The sequence below is a fragment of the Hyla sarda genome, chromosome 9 (assembly GCF_029499605.1).
Source record: "Hyla sarda isolate aHylSar1 chromosome 9, aHylSar1.hap1, whole genome shotgun sequence".
Taxonomy (NCBI): domain Eukaryota; kingdom Metazoa; phylum Chordata; class Amphibia; order Anura; family Hylidae; genus Hyla; species Hyla sarda.
Window position 1 is genome coordinate 69,556,947 of NC_079197.1, and position 18,891 is coordinate 69,575,837.

Here is an 18,891-nt window from a genome sequence, read left to right on the forward strand (position 1 = left end):
GGGCGTATCCATACACCCCCATTTCCGAGTCCTTAAGGACACAGGGCGTATGGATACGCCCTGAGCATTTTCGGCCCCCACCGCTAGCCGGAGGGGAGCCGGAGCCGGATGCCTGCTGAAATCGTTCAGCAGCCATCCCGGCATATCGCCCAGGGGGGTCATTATGTCCCCCCATGTCGGCGATTGCCGCAGATCGCTGGACAATTCAGTCCAGCGATCTGCGGCGGATTCCGGGTCAATCGGGTCTCCAGTGACCCGATGACCCGGAATTACTGGCTGATCGGGGCAGCCATAGCCAGCAGGGGTGAGGTGGCACTGGTGCCACCTCACGATCGCCCTGATTCGTCGGCCGGTTTCCAGGCCGACCAATCAGGGCGCCTGCTGCGGGTGTCACTCCCGCAACCCGCTCCGCCCCTCTTCCGGGGCCCCAGGAGCGACGGCGGTGGCGAGGGACTGACATGTGCGGCGGCATCGTGGAGCAGCAGCAGGAGGTGAGTGACAGCTTCCTGCTGTTGCTTAGCAACAGCTCCCAGCATGCAAAAAGGGCATGCTGGGAGCTGTAGTTATGCAACAGCAGGAGGCAGACCACCACAACTCCCAGCATGCCCTTATGGGCATGCTGGGACTTGTAGTTTTGCAACAGCTGGAGGCACATTTTTCTATGGAAAAGTGTACCTTCAGCTGTTGTATAACTACAACTTCCAGCTTGCACAATCAGCTAAAGTGCATGCTGGGAGTTGTAGTGGTGCATCTGGTGGTTGCATAACTACAACTCCCAGCATGCCCGTTGGCTCTCTGACTGCTGAGAGTTGTAGTTTTGCAACAGCTGAAGGCACACTGAGTTAAGTAGCAAACCAGTGTGTCTCCAGCTGTTGCATAACTACAATCCCCAGCCAAAGTAGTATGCCTCCAGCTGTTGCATAACTACAACACCCAGCATGCCCTTCCGCTGTCCGTACATGCTGGGGGTTGTAGCTTTTGCAACGTCTGGTACGCCACTGTTTCCAAAACGGAGCCTCCAGCTGTTGCAAAACAACTACTCCCAGTATTGCCAGATAGCCGTTGACTGTCCAGGCATGCTGGGAGTTTTACAACAGCTGGAGGCACCCTGTTTGGGAATCACTGGCGTAGAATACCCCTATGTCCACCCCTATGCAAGTCCCTAATTTAGGCCTCAAATGCGCATGGCGCTCTCACTTTGGAGCCCTGTCGTATTTCAAGGCAACAGTTTAGGGCCACATATGGGGTATCGCCGTACTCGGGAGAAATTGTGTTACAAATTTTGGGGGGTATTTTCTGCTATTACCCTTTTTAAAATTGTAAAAATTTTGGGAAACCAAGCATTTTAGGTAAAAAATATATATATTTTTTTACATATGCAAAAGTCGTGAAACACCTGTAGGGTATTAAGGTTCACATTACCCCTTGTTACGTTCCCCGAGGGGTCTAGTTTCCAAAATGGTATGCCATGTGTTTTTTTTTTTTGCTGTTCTGGCACCATAGGGGCTTCCTAAATGCGGCATGCCCCCAGAGCAAAATTTGCTTTCAAAAAGCCAAATGTGACTCCTTCTCTTCTGAGACCTGTAGTGCGCCAGCAGAGCACTTTTCATCCCCATATGGGGTGTTTTCTGAATCGGGAGAAATTGGGCTTCAAATTTTGTGGGGTATTTTCTGCTATTACCCTTTTTAAAAATGTAAACATTTTGGGAAAACAAGCATGTTAGGTAAAAAAATTTTTTTTTTTTTACATATGCAAAAGTCTGAAACACCTGTAGGGTATTACGGTTCACGTTACCCCTTGTTACGTTCCCCGAGGGGTCTAGTTTCCAAAATGGTATGCCATGTGTTTTTTTTTTTTTTTTGCTGTCCTGGCACCATAGGGGCTTCCTAAATGCCACATGCCCCCAGAGCAAAATTTGCTTTCAAAAAGCCAAATGTGACTCCTTCTCTTCTGAGACCTGTAGTGCGCCAGCAGAGCACTTTTCATCCCCATATGGGGTGTTTTCTGAATCGGGAGAAATTGGGCTTCAAATTTTGGGGGGTATTTTCTGCTATTACCCTTTTTAAAAATGTAAACATTTTGGGAAAACAAGCATGTTAGGTAAAAAATTTTTTTTATTTTTACATATGCAAAAGTCTGAAACACCTGTAGGGTATTACGGTTCACGTTACCCCTTGTTACGTTCCCCGAGGGGTCTAGTTTCCAAAATGGTATGCCATGTGTTTTTTTTTTTTTTTTTGCTGTCCTGGCACCATAGGGGCTTCCTAAATGCGGCATGCCCCCAGAGCAAAATTTGCTTTCAAAAAGCCAAATGTGACTCCTTCTCTTCTGAGACCTGTAGTGCGCCAGCAGAGTACTTTTCACCCCCATATGGGGTGTTTTCTGTATCGGGAGAAATTGGGCTTCAAATTTTGGGGGGTATTTTCTGCTATTACCCTTTTTAAAAATGTTAAATTTTTGGGAAACCAACCATTTTAGGTAAAACATATATATATTTTTTTACATATGCAAAAGTCGTGAATCACCTGTGGGGTATTAAGGTTCACTTTACCCCTTGTTACGTTCCCTGAGGGGTCTAGTTTCCAAAATAGTATGCCATGTGGTGTTTTTTTTTTGCTGTCCTGGCACCATAGGGGCTTCCTAAAGGTGACATGCCCCCCCAAAACCATTTGTTGCTCCTTCCCTTCTGAGCCCTCTACTGCGCCCGCTGAACAATTAACAAAGACATATGAGGTATGTCCTTACTCGAGAAAAATTGGGTTTCAAATACAAGTAAAATTTTCTCCTTTTTACCCCTTGCAAAAATTCAAAAATTTGGTCTACAAGAACATGCGAGTGTAAAAAAATGAAGATTTTGAATTTTCTCCTTCACTTTGCTGCTATTCCTGTGAAACACCTAAAGGGTTAATACACTTACTGAATGTCATTTTGAATACTTTGGGGGTGTAGTTTTTATAATGGGGTCTTTTATGGGGTATTTCTAATATGAAGACCCTTCAAATCCACTTCAAAACTGAACTGGTCCCTGAAAAATAGTGAGTTTGAAAATTTTGTTAAAAATTTCAAAATTGCTACTGAACTTTGAAGCCCTCTGATGTCTTCCAAAAGTAAAAGCTCATAAATTTTATGATGCAAACATAAAGTAGACATATTGTATATGTGAACCCAAAAAAAATATATTTTGAATATCCATTTTGCTTACAAGCAGAGAGCTTCAAAGTTAGAAAAATGCAAAATTTTAATTTTTTCATCAAATTTTGGGATTTTTCACCAAGAAAGGATGCAAGTTACCATAAAATTTTACCACTAAGTTAAAGTAGAATATGTCCCGAAAAAACATTCTCGGAATCAGAATGATAACTAAAAGCATTCCAGAGTTATTAATGTTTAAAGTGACAGTGGTCAGAATTGCAAAAAACGCTCCGGTCCTTAAGGTGTAAAATGGCCTGGTCCTTAAGGGGTTAAGTAAAGCTATCAGTAATAGTCATAGTCCTTATTAATCCTGTTCTCAGGTGAGCAACAAAAAGCAGAGCATGTATGGACATTATGGACAATTATACAGAGACTATTACGTTGTCAGTTTTCCAAATCAAAAACCAAACAGCCCGGAAATGGACTGCATCCGGCCCCAAGGCTACTTCGACCCTCAACCCTGACAGAACCCTTCATTGAGGGTGAATTATGTTAAGTAGTGTCCAGCTACCTGGAAGGCCTCAACTCTACAGTCACTTCCAGTAAGTCAAGTCTATGTCTGCTGTCGCTACCTACAGTCCAGTCAAGCCGGAAGTCAATTATGTAAAGTCCATTACAAGTACAATTAGTCCCAGCAAGCTGCGAGGTCCTTCTGTGTTCCTGGCCTCCTATCTGGGATCCTGGCCTAGCTATAACAACTGTTTGACCTCTGTAAAGCCTCCGTTAAACTATAAACTGGTTGTGGACTCTCATTTCACTGCCTAGCTATTGGGATAGCGGAGATATAATTTGGGTGGTTCCCGATACCCAAAAACTACTCTGGCGTCACGAACATTAGGGGTTAATAACATCTTGCCCCTGGGGTAATACCATCTGCCCAGGGCCGTTTGAAGGAATTTGGGGGCCCCAAGCAAAATGGACATGGAGCCCCCTCCCCCCTTGATGTTCACGCACGTCACACTCTAGGGCCGGCGTCAGGACGTAGTAACGCCGGCCCTTGAATGCTGGGAGCGCGACGTGAGCGAATGTCGATACAAGGCCCCCATATTAGGTGCAGCACAGTTCCCTCACATTAGGTACGGCACAGTTCCCCCCATGTTAGGTGTGGCACAGTTCCCCCCACTTTAGGTGCAGCAGAGTTCCCCCCCACATTACGTGCAGCAGAGTTCTCCCCACATTAGGCTAGCAGTGTTCCCCCACATTAGGTGCAGTATAGTTCCCCCACATTAGGCGCAGTATAGTTCCCCACATTAGGTGCAGTATAGTTCCCCACATTAGGTGCAGTATAGTTCCCCCACATTAGGCAGTATAGTTCCCCACATTAGGTGCAGTATAGTTCCCCACATTAGGTGCAGTACAGTTCCCCACATTAGGTGCAGTATAGTTCCCCACATTAGGTGCAGTATAGTTCCCCACATTAGGTGCAGTATAGTTCCCCACATTAGGTGCAGTATAGTTCCCCACATTAGGTGCAGTATAGTTCCCCACATTAGGCTGTAGTTCCCCCACATTAGGTGCAGTATAGTTCCCCACATTAGGTGCAGTATAGTTCCCCACATTAGGCTGTAGTTCCCCCACATTAGGTGCAGTATAGTTCTCCACATTAGGTGCAGTATAGTTCTCCACATTAGGTGCAGTATAGTTCCCCCACATTAGGTGCAGTATAGTTCTTCCCACATTAGGTGCAGTATAGTCCCCCACATTAGGTGCAGTATAGTTCTCCCCACATTAGGTGCAGTATAGTTCTCCCCACATTAGGTGCAGTATAGTTCCCCCACATTAGGTGCAGTACAGTTCCCCCACATTAGGTGTAGTATAGTTCCCCCACATTAGGTGCAGTATACTTCCCCCACATTAGGTGCAGTATAGTTCTCCCCACTTTAGGTGCAGTATAGTTCTCCACATTAGGTGCAGTATAGTTCCCCCACCTTAGGTGCAGTATAGTTCCCCCACATTAGGTGCAGTATAGTTCCCCCACATTAGGTGCAGCATAGTTCCCCACATTAGATGCATTATAGTTCTCCCCACATTAGATGCAGTATAGTTCTCCACATTAGGTGCAGTATAGTTCTCCACATTAGGTGCAGTATAGTTCTCCACATTAGGTGCAGTATAGTTCTCCACATTAGTATAGTCCCCCACATTAGGTGCAGTATAGTTCTCCACATTAGGTTAATAGCATAGTTTACCCCACATTAGGTGCAGTATAGTCCCCCCGCATTAGGTGTAGTATGTTCCCCCACAGACATACAGCCTCCAGCCATACAGTGTATGGCTGGCGGCTGTATGCCTGTTTACTGCCCTACTTCAGTGTTCTGACCACTGCTCCTTTTGTCCGGCCACCATAGCAGTAGGTCCCGGGACTGGAGGAGCGGTGGTTGGAGCACTGAAGCTGATGTGCCGCTGGTCACTTACCATGCTGGCCAGCGCATGTCCTGTTGGATGCTCCGCTCCTCAGCGTTGCTTTCCAATGGGCGCACGCACGGGACGGGGCAATTGCCCCGTACCCCCCCCCCCCCCCCCCCCCCCCGATCTGCCACTGCTTGCATTATATACACACACAACACACTGTACACATTACATACTGTACATGCATGCTCCATACACACACACCATACTGTATACATTACATACGGTGCATGCATGCTTCATAAACACACAACACACTGTACACATTACATACTGTACATGCATCATACACACATACATACTGTACACATTACATACTGGACATGCATCATACACACACACACACACTGTACACATTACATACTGTACATGCATCATACACACAGATACTGTACACATTACATACTGTACATGCATCATACACACACACACTGTACACATTACATACTGTACATGCATCATACACACACAGATACTGTACACATTACATACTGTACATGCATCATACACACATACTGTACACATTACATACTGTACATGCATCATACACACTGATACTGCACACATTACATACTATACATGCTTCATACACACACATACTGTACACATTACATACTATAGGTGCTTCATACACACACACACTGTATACATTACATACGGTACATGCATCATACACACACACTGTACACATTACATACGGTACATGCATCATACACACACACTGTACACATTACATACTGTACATGCATCATACACAGATACTGTACACATTACATACTGTACATGCTTCATACACACACATACTGTACACATTACATACTATACATGTTTCATACACACACACACTGTACATATTACATACGGTACATGCATCATACACACTGTACACATTACATACTGTACTTGCATCATACACACACAGATACTGTACACATTACATACTATACATGCTTCATACACACACACACACACTGTACAGATTACATACTGTACATGCATCATACACACACACTGTACACATTACATAATGTACATGTATCATACACACACAGATACTGTACACATTACATACTGTACATGCATCATACACACATACTGTACACATTACATACTGTACATTCATCATACACACTGATACTGTACACATTACATACTATACATGCTTCATACACACACATACTGTACACATTACATACTATACGTGCTTCATACACACACACTGTATACATTACATACGGTACATGCATCATACACACACACTGTACACATTACATACGGTACATGCATCATACACACACACTGTACACATTACATACTGTACATGCATCATACACAGATACTGTACACATTACATACTGTACATGCTTCATACACACACATACTGTACACATTACATACTATACATGTTTCATACACACACACACACACACACACACTGTACATATTACATACGGTACATGCATCATACACACTACACATTACATACTGTACTTGCATCATACACACACAGATACTGTACACATTACATACTATACATGCTTCATACACACACACACACTGTACAGATTACATACTGTACATGCATCATACACACACACTGTACACATTACATACTGTACATGCATCATACACACACTGTACACATTACATACTGTACATGCATTATACACACACAGATACTGTACACATTACATACTATACATGCTTCATACCCACACACACTGTAGACATTACATACTGTACATGCATCATACACACACACTGTACACATTACATACTGTACATGCATCATACACACAGATACTGTACACATTACATACTATACATGCTTCATACACACACACACTGTACACATTACATACTGTACATGCATTACACACACATACTGTACACATTACATACTGTACATGCATCATACACACATACTGTACATATTACATACTGTAGATGCATTATACACACACAGATACTGTACACATTACATACTATACATGCTTCATACACACACACACACTGTACACATTACATACTGTACATGCATCATACACACACAGATACTGTACACATTACATACTGTACATGCATCATACACACATACTGTACACATTACATACTGTACATGCATCATACACACTGATACTGTACACATTACATACTGTACATGCATCATACACACTGATACTGTACACATTACATACTGTACATGCATCATACACACACACTACACATTACATACTGTACATGCATCATACACACAGATACTATACACATTACATACTGTACATGCTTCATACACACACATACTGTACACATTACATACTATACATGTTTCATACACACACACACACACACTGTACATATTACATACGGTACATGCATCATACACACTGTACAGATTACATACTGTACATGCATCATACACACACACTGTACACATTACATACTGTACATGCATCATACACACACTGTACACATTACATACTGTACATGCATTATACACACACAGATACTGTACACATTACATACTATACATGCTTCATACACACACACACACTGTAGACATTACATACTGTACATGCATCATACACACACTGTACACATTACATACTGTACATGCATCATACACACAGATACTGTACACATTACATACTATACATGCTTCATACACACACACACTGTACACATTACATACTGTACATGCATTACACACACATACTGTACACATTACATACTGTACATGCATCATACACACAGATACTGTACACATTACATACTGTACATGCATCATACACACACACACTGTACATATTACATAATGTAGATGCATTATACACACACAGATACTGTACACATTACATACTATACATGCTTCATACACACACACACTGTACACATTACATACTGTACATGCATCATACACACACAGATGCTGTACACATTACATATTGTACATGCATCATACACACACACACTGTACACATTACATACTGTACATGCATCATACACACACAGATACTGTACACATTACATACTCTACATGCTTCATACACACACACTGTACACATTACAAACTGTACATGCATTATACACACACATACTGTACACATTACATACTGTACATGCATCATACACACACAGATACTGTACACATTACATACTGTACATGCATCATACACACACACTGTACACATTACATACTGTACATGCATTATACACACACAGATACTGTACACATTACATACTATACATGCTTCATACACACACACTGTACACATTACATACTGTACGTCCATCATACACACGCACACTGTACACAGTACATACTGTACATGCATCATACACACACAGATACTCTACACATTACATACTGTACATGCATCATACACACACACTGTACACATTACATACTGTACATGCATCATACGCACACACTGTACACATTACATACTGTACATGCATCATACACACACAGATTCTGTACACATTACATACTATACATGCTTCATACACACACACACTGTACACATTACATACTGTACATGCATTATACACACACATACTGAACACATTACATACTGTACGTGCATCATACACACAGATACTGTACACATTACATATTGTACATGCATCATACACACACACTGCACACATTACATACTGTACATGCATCATACACACATAGATACTGTACACATTACATACTATACACGCTTCATACACACACACACACACACTGTACACATTACATACTGTACATGCATTACACACACACATACTGTACACATTACATACTGTACATGCATCATACACACACAGATACTGTGCACATTACATACTGTACATGCATCATACACACATACTGTACACATTACATACTGTACATGCATGCTTCATACACACACACACACACACACACACACTGTACACATTACATCCTGTACATGCATCACACACACACTGTACACATTACATACTGTACATGCATCACACACACACACACTGTACACATTACATACTGTACATGTATGCTACATACACACACACAGATAGAATAGATCAGTGTTTCCCAACCAGGATGCCTACAGAGGTTGCAAAACTACAACTCCCCGCATTCCCTGGTTGGGAAACACTGGTGAGGCACCCTGGTTGGGAAACACTGGTATAGATACACACATGCACTTTACATATAGTCATCCACAGTAGTTACACACACACACAGGCACAGTACATAGACATACACATATGTACATATATATATATATATATATATATGCAGGGACACCTACTGTAGTCAGGCCCCATGTTGCACAACCTCTGCGGTCTCCTTTCCTCACAGCTCTCTCCTGCTCAGACAGCTGAAGGCTGAGAGAAGAGTCCGGTCTGAGGGAAGATACCAAGTGCAGCGGGGGGGAGCGTGATTGTGGTGAGGTGAGAAGAACTCCAATGCTGCAAATTAATTTATTTAAAATAAAATGTCAGACATTCGGGGGCCCTCTTGTTTGACTGGGTGCCTGGAGCCCGGAGCACAAACTCCAAGAGCACGATTGTTAATCGCTACAGGACGGGCAAGCACTGGCTGTGCTCAGGGGCCCCCAGCCAGCTCGGGGCCCCAAGCAATTGCTAGGTTTGCCTGTCCTGTAGTGACGGGCCTGCATCTGCCCCATCCACCTACACTGCTGCACTCCGTGGTCCTGCCATTCACGTTGGCTCACCACATAAATGACGCAATCAACTTTGATCACAGTGTCTAAGGGCTAATGCCAGACATCACCCTGATTTGTGATGTCCGCCATTAGCCAGTAAGAGGCATGCTTAGCTCCTGAGCTTACCTCATAAGCCTACTGCAGGTTGTGCCAATATATATATATATCTCAATGTGTGTATGTATGTATGTGTGTATGTTCCAGCATCACGTCCAAATGGCTAAAGATATTAACATGAAACTTGGCACACATGTTACTTTATATATCAACAACAAGCATAGGATAGGTGATTTAACCCTTACTCACCCCCCTTAGGCAGGGTCTGGGTTTTTGTTGAAGTCCCATACAAGTCTATGGGAAATATGTTACTGCAAAACTTCCAAGCAGCTGGAGATATTTTGATAATACTTGGTCACATGTTACTTATATGTCCACTTAAAATAAAGGATAATTAATTTAACCCTTAACTACCCCCATTAGTGAGGGTCGGGGTTTTTGTTTAAAGTCCCATGCAAATCAATGGGAAATGTATGTTCCCACATAACTTCCGTACGGCTGGAGATATTTCAATACCTGGTACACATATTACGGGTTGGGATAGGAGGAATGGATAGGAGGACGGGATAGGAGTAATGGATAGGAGTACAGGACAGAAAAGGAGGATGGAATATGGGGTTGGGATATGACGACAATATATGAGGACTGGAGATGAAGTCAAAAGGTTCCTCCTTTGTATATTTTCCTCCCCAACAAGGATTAGGAAGGAAAAACAGGGCAACGCCGGGTACTCAGTTAGTGTGTATGTATGTAAGTATGTATATATATATATATATATATATATATATGTGTGTGTGTTTATATATATATAGATATATTATATATATATAATGTCTCTCATGCAGTGCAGCCTGGCCCATCCAGCGTGTGTCCCTCTGTTGCTGTACCCAGCTGTGCCTAGGTAGTGATAACATTTTTGTAAAGGCAAAATCAGCTGATCACAAAAAACAGCTCTACTATGTAATCATTTTGTCCCTTGTACAGTTCACTGAAAAACATATGGATTGCAGTTAAAGGGGTACTCGGGCCCTAATACATCTTATCCCCTATCCAAAGCATAGGGGATAAAATCTCTGATCGCAGGGGTCCCGTCGCTGGGGACTGCCGCAATCTGTCATTACACACCCACCTTTGTGAGCTCTCCACAGCGCTGGAGGCTCAGAGTGGGCAGCGTGACAACCATGGGGCCAGAGTATCGTGATGTCACGCCCCGCCCCCTCAACGCAAGTCTATGGGAGGGGGTTTTCAACTAACTGTTCACCATTTCAGACCATCTAACATAATCTGTTTCACCAGGCTCATGTACCAAAACTTGCAAATTTTTATGCTGTAGTTTAAAATTGTTAGCAGTATTGAAATGTATGAATATTCAACATTTTTATAAGAAGATAAGAGAATTTGTGAGCAGAATATTCTCTACTGAGTTATGCTGGATGATTAGTTTCTTACTAAGGCAGGGGGATTGCAAATATGCTTGCCTATTACTGAGATACATAGAGAGAGAGATAATCTAGCAAACGGATGTTGAAGCAGCACAGCCAGAGTAATATGTAGTTGGTGGGTGCAAGCTGGTTTAAAGGGCTACTCCTCTGGAAAATATATATATATTTTTTTTTATTTTTTTTTATCAGCTGGTGCCAGAAAGTTAAACAGATTTGTAAATTAAAGAAAATTGGAGTGGCTCTTGTTCTAATCACGACCACTTAAGACCTGGACTGCCCAATAACCACACCTATACCCACGGTGTTAAATTGAATAAAATTGAAAAAGGGAAAAATTGGGGCTCAAGGTCAAGGATATGTGGACACCAGGTACGAATATAGATATTTATTAGATTAAATAATATACATGTGGTGGTGACAGTGACCCACAGGGCCCTTGACCCTGTGGGTCACTGTCACCACCACATGTATATTATTTAATCTAATAAATATCTGTATTCATACCTGGTGTCCACATATCCTTGACCTTGAGCCCCAATTTTTCCCTTTTTCAGATTTGTAAATTACTTCTATTTAAAAATCTTAATCCTTACAGTACTTATCAGCTTCTGTATGTTGCACAGGAAGCTCTTTTCTTTTTAAATTTCCTTTCTGTCTGACCACAGTGCTCTCTGCTGACACCTCTGTCCATTTTAGGAACTGTTCAGAGTAGAAGCAAATCCCCATAGGAAACCTCTCCTGTTCTGGACAGTTCCTAAAATGGACAGAGGTGTCAGCAGAGAGGAAGGCAGTGAGATACTGCTGAAAGGTTGTATCTGAACATGGGATATTAACCCCTTAAGGACCAGGCCATTTTACACCTTAGGACCAGAGCGTTTTTTGAACATCTGACCACTGTCACTTTAAGCATTAATAACTCTAAGACGCTTTTACCTATCATTCTGATTCCAAGATTGTTTTTTCGTGACATATTCTACTTTATGTTATTGGTAAAATTTTGTCGATACTTGCATCGTTTCTTAGTGAAAAATTCCAAAATTTGATGAAAAAATTGAAAATTTTGCATTTTTCTAACTTTGAAGCTCTCTGCTTGTAAGGAAAATGGATATTCCAAATAATTTTTTTTTTATTCACATATACAATATGTCCACTTTATGTTTGCATCATAAAATTTACGATTTTTTACTTTTGGAAGACACCAGAGGGCTTCAAAGTTCAGCAGCAATTTTCCAATTTTTCACAAAATTTCCAAAATCACAATTTTTCAGGGACCAGTTCAGGTTTGAAGTGGATTTGAAGGGTCTTCATATTAGAAATACCCCACAAATGACCCCATTATAAAAACTGCACCCCCCAAAGTATTCAAAATGACATTCAGTCAGCATTTTAACCCTTTAGGTGTTTCACAGGAATAGCAGCAAAGTGAAGGAGAAAATTCACAATCTTCATTTTTTACACTTGCATGTTCTTGTAGACCCAATTTTTGAATTTTTACAAGGGGTAAAAGGAGAAAATGTATACTTATATTTGTAGCCCAATTTCTCTCGAGTAAGCATATACCTCATATGTCTATGTAAAGTGTTCGGCGGGCGCAGTAGAGGGCTCAGAAGCGAAGGAGCGACGAGGGGATTTTGGAGAGTACGTTTTTCTGAAATGGTTTTTGGGGGGCATGTTGCATTTAGGAAGCCCCTATGGTGCCAGAACAGGAAAAAATACTCACATGGCATACCATTTTGGAAACTAGACCCCTTGAGGAACGTAACAAGGAATAAAGTGAGCCTTAATACCGCACAGGTGTTTCACGACTTTTGCATATGTAAAAAAATGTTAAAAAAATTTCACTAAAATGTGTGTTTCCACCCAAATTTCACATGTATGCAAGGGTTAATAGCAGAAAATACCCCCCAAAATTTGTAACCCCATCTCTTCTGAGTATGGAGGTACCCCATAAGTTGACCTGAAGTGCACTATGGGCGAACTACAATGCTCAGAAGAGAAGGAGTCATATTTGGCTTTTTGAGAGCAAATTTTGCTCGGGGGCATGTCGCATTTAGGAAGCCCCTATGGTGCCAGGACAGCAAAAAATACCCACATGGCATACCATTTTAGAAACTAGACCCCTTGAGGAACGTAACAAGGAATAAAGTGAGCCTTAATACCCCACAGGTGTTTCACCACTTTTGCATATGTAAAAAAATGTTTAAAAAATTTCACTAAAATGTGTGTTTCCCCCCCAAATTTCACATTTTTGCAAGGGTTAATAGCAGAAAATACCCCCCAAAATTTGTAACTCCATCTCTTCTGAGTATGGAGGTACCCCATAAATTGACCTGAAGCGCACTACGGGCGAACTACAATGCTCAGAAGAGAGGGAGTCATATTTGGCTTTTTGAGAGCAAATTTTGCTCGGGGGGCATGTCGCATTTAGGAAGCCCCTATGGTGCCAGGACAGCAAAATAACCCCCCATGGCATACCATTTTGGAAACTAGACCCCTTGAGGAACGTAACAAGGGGTACAGTGAGCATTTGCCCCCCACTGGTGTCTGTCAGATCTTTGGAACAGTGGGCTGTACAAAATTTTTTATTTTCACAGACCACTGTTCCAAAGATCCGTCAGACACCTGTGGGGTGTAAATTCTCACTGCACCCCTCATTACATTCCGTGAGGGGTGTAGTTTCCGAAATGGGGTCACATGTGAGGTTTTGTTTTTTTTGCGTTTGTCAAAACCGCTGTAACAATCAGCCAGCCCTGTGCAAATCACCTCAAATGTACATGGCGCACTCTCCCTTCTGGGCCTTGTTGTGCGCCCCCAGAGCACTTTGCGCCCACTTATGGGGTATCTCCGTAGTCGGGAGAAATTGCATTACAAATTTTAGGGGGCTTTTTTCCCTTTTACCTCTTGTCAAAATGAAAAGTATGGGTCAACACCAGCATGTTAGTGTAAAAATTTTTTTTTTTACACTAACATGCTGGTGTAGACCCCCAACTTCACCTTTTCATGAGGGGTGAAAGGAGAAAAAGCCCCCCAAAATTTGTTAGGCAATTTCTCCCGAGTACGGCGATACCCCATATGTGACCCTAAACTGTTGCCTTGAAATACGACAGGGCTCCAAAGTGAGAGCGCCATGCGCATTTGAGGCCTAAATTAGGGACTTGCATAGGGGTGGACATAGGGGTATTCTACGCCAGTGATTCCCAAACAGGGTGCCTCCAGCTGTTGCAAAACTCCCAGCATGCCTGGACAGTCAACGGCTGTCCGGCAATACTGGAAGTTGTTGTTTTGCAACAGCTGGAGGCTCCATTTTGGAAACAGTGCTGACCAGACGTTTTTCATTTTTATTGGGGAGGGGGGCTGTGTAGGGGTATGTGTATATGTAGTGTTTTTTTACTTTTTATTTTATTTTGTGTTAGTGTAGTGTAGTGTAGTGTTTTTAGGGTACAGTCACATGGGCGGGGGATTACAGAAAGTTTGAGCTGCCGCGCAAAATTTGCTGCATCGCAAACTTGCAGCCTGATACTCACTGTAAGCCCCCTGCCCATGTGAATGTACCCTGTACATTCCCAGGGGGGGGGACCTCCAGCTGTTGCAAAACTACAACTCCCAGCATGCACAGTCTATCAGTGCATGCTGGTAGTTATAGTTTTGCAACAGCTGGAGGCACACGGGTTGGGAAACACTGAGTTAGGAAACAGACAATGTTTCCCAACCAGTGTGCCTCCTGTTGTTGCAAAACCACAACTCCCAGCATTCTCAGGCATGCTGGAAGTAGTAGTTCGGCAACATCTTTAGAGCCAGATGTTGACGAACTACAACTCCCAGCATGCTTGGAGTTGTAGTTTTGCAACATCTGGGGGACTACAGTTTGCAGACCACTAATACAGTGGTTCCCAATCTGTGCCCTTCCAGATGTTGCAAAACTACAACTCCCAGTATGCCAAAACTGTCCAGGCATGCTGGGAGTTGTAGTTCTGCAACATCTGAAGGGCCAGATGTTACAGCACTACAACTCCCAGCATGCATGGACAGTAAGGGCATGCTGAGGATGTGTAGTTTTGCAACATCTGGAAGGGCACATTGGTCTCCAAACTGTGGACCTCCAGATGTTGCAAAACTGCAACTCCCAGCATGCCCAGATGCCAAGGGCTGTCTGGGCATGCTGGGAGTTGTAGTTTACAGGGTCCCATTACAGCAATGCATGTCGCTTTACGGCGACGTGCATTGCTGTAAAGGGCCCGACCGCGGCTGAAGATCAACTCACCTGTCGCCGCCGCCGCCGTCTCCGCCGCCGGGATCCGGGTCTTCAGGGACGAGGTAAGTACCCGGGCCGGGCCCCAGCACTCCCCCGTCCCCCGCCGCGTCCTCCGGTCTTCCTCCCGTCCTCTCCGGACTTTCAGGGGCCGGGCAGGACGGGAGGAAGTAACCGCCCCCCCCCTGCGATTGGTCGGTTAAGTAACCGACAGATCGCAGGGGATCGGAGGAGGTGGCAAGCTTGCCACCTCGCTCCTAGGCTTCAGCATGGTACTGGCTGTCTGTGACAGCCGGGATCATGCGAAATTACTGGGCGGTCGGGTCCCAGAGACCCGATCAGCCCGGTATCGCCGCAGATCGCAAGGGCGATTTCCCTTGCGATTTGCGGTGATCGCCGACATGGGGGGCCTACATGGCCCCCCTCGGCGTTTGCCCTGGATGCCTGCTGAAGGATTTCAGCAGGCATCCAGTTCCGATCTCTGCCCGGCGAGCGGCAGAGACCAGAAAAGGCCATGACGTTGTGGAACGTCATTGGTCCTTAAAGCCCAGGGTGCCATGACGTTCCACAACGTCATTGGTCCTTAAGAGGTTAAAAATCACCTAGTTTGCAATTCCTCTGGTGTGCTGCTGAACCTTTGTGCTGTATCTGTGTGTATGCGTGTGTGTGTGTGTGTGTGTGTGTGTGTATGTATATATATATATATATATATATATATATACAGTTTGATCATTCTATAAAATATAAATATATGCTGTATAGTATTTTTATTATTGTATTTTATTTATCACAACTTGCATTGGTTCCACGTATCCAATAGCAAATCTGTGCATACTTAGGAGGAGTCAGTCTGACTGCAACATTATATTCTCTTGGCTCTCCAGATACTTCAACCCACTGATGTCCTGAAAACACCCCAATAACTTTCCTCTCCCAGCGGCCACCATAACGCAGTCGTCCATAAACACCTGAACCACTGGCACCTGGGCGTGCAGCACAATGCTGGTAAAGCAAATGTGCCGTCTGCTGCTGCACTCTGCATGACCTGTAAACAAGCTCTCCAGACCGGTCACTGTCAAAGCCTGAGAAGTGCACTCTTCTTCCTGCCAAGTTCTCTAAAGGTGGAGAGGCAGCAAGGCGCATATGAGGTTGGGATTGTGCACATCGCAGCTCTAGCAATGCATAATCATAATCCATACTAATTTCTGCTGGGGCTCCAATCCAACCTCGAGGTATCCTTGTGCTTTTAACACGTACCCAACGCAGAGGTCGGATTCCTGACCTTAGGAAACCAACTCGCAGTTTACGTGCTCCTTGAACATAGTCATGACCATTATGGATACAGTGAGCAGCTGTTAAAACATGACGTTCAGTTACTAACACACCTGTGCATCCTGTGGATACCTGAACAGCAGCTGCAAAAGGGAATTCTCTAAGAAAGTGCTGACTTCTGATGAAAAAGCGGTTATCTGGTCCATAAATTTGCCTTCGACTCCGTTTAAATTTGACATTCCTCTGCTTTTTCCTCCTTATATTACTCTGAGACATTCTTATTGTCACTGTTGTCAGCGTACGACTGCCATTTAAATAAGCTGTCTCATAGTCAAGTTGATGGTCAACAGAAAATGCTTCTGGCTGGGACTCACGCTGGATGCACTTCTTTGAGCAGACTGTGGTGAATTCTGGAGTATCATTGGCAGAAAACTGAGATGCAGTTAAAGTCAATGTTTGTTGGGTCACAAACTCTGGGAATTCAGAAGCAGCATGTGAGAAATAAGCCAGGCACATAATTAACTGTAAAAAGTATCCACCAGTCATTATATCACTGGAACTGAAAAAAATGGAAAATATAGTAAGAATCAAGTTGTCATACAGAACATCAATGTCATTGTTATGCATTTACCAGAACTGTCATAGAGATATTTACCTTGTTACCATAATAACCAGTCAAAATCAATGTTTAATTTTTATAAAAGCACTAAAGCATGTAACTTTTTTTTTCAGTAAAATTTTTCTCATTGCTACTCCTATGATTTTTTGATCATGTGATTCAGGAATTTCAGTTAGTAATTTATTTTAGAAAATAAAGACAACACACGTTTATACATGCATGTTTAACCACTTAAGGACCCAGCCAATTTTCACTGTAGGAAACGGCCATTTTTTGCACATCTGACCACTGTCACTTTAAACATTAATAACTCTGGGATGCTTTAACCTTTCATTCTGATTCTGAGATAGTTTTTTTTGTGACATATTCTACTTTATGATAGTAGTAAAATTTTGTCGATATTTGCATAATTTCTTGGTGAAAAATTGCTAAATTTGATGAAAAAATTGAAAATGTTGCATTTTTTTTTTACTTGAAGCTCTCTGCTTATAAGGAAAATTAATATTCCAAATAAATTATATATTGATTCACATATACAATATGTCTACTTTATGTTTCCATCATAAATTTGATATGTTTTTACTTTTGGAAGACATCAGAGGGCTTCAAATTATAGCAGCAATTTTCCATTTTCAAAATCGAAATTTTTCAGGGACCAGTTCTGTTTTGAAGTGGATTTGAAGGGCCTTCATATTAGAAATACCCCACAGATGACCCCATTATAAAAACTGCACCCCTTAAAGTATTCAAAATAACATTCAAAAGGTTTGCTAACCCTTTAGGTGTTTCACAGGAATAGCAGCAAATTGAAGGAGAACATTTTTCACAAAAATGCTAGTTTTCCCTCAAATTAAAATTTTTTTACAAGGGATAATAGGACAAAATGCTCCCCAAAATTTCAAACCCCATCTCTTCTGAGTATGAAAATGCCCCATGTGTGGACGTCA

The 18,891-nt window shown here is 42.6% G+C and overlaps 1 protein-coding gene across 1 annotated transcript; it reads right to left on the reverse strand.

Annotated features, from left to right (window-relative positions):
• Positions 1 to 16,833: 16,833 nt before the first annotated feature.
• Positions 16,834 to 18,404, reverse strand: LOC130291894 (serine protease 23-like). Its single transcript, XM_056541327.1, has one exon. The coding sequence runs from the start codon at positions 17,950 to 17,952 to the stop codon at positions 16,834 to 16,836; it is 1,119 nt and encodes a 372-aa protein (XP_056397302.1). The 5' UTR covers positions 17,953 to 18,404.
• Positions 18,405 to 18,891: the final 487 nt, after the last annotated feature.

Excerpts from the sequence above, each read along its gene's own strand:
- LOC130291894 (XM_056541327.1), bottom strand. The coding sequence starts at position 17,952 with ATGCATAACAATGACATTGATGTTCTGTATGACAACTTGATTCTTACT.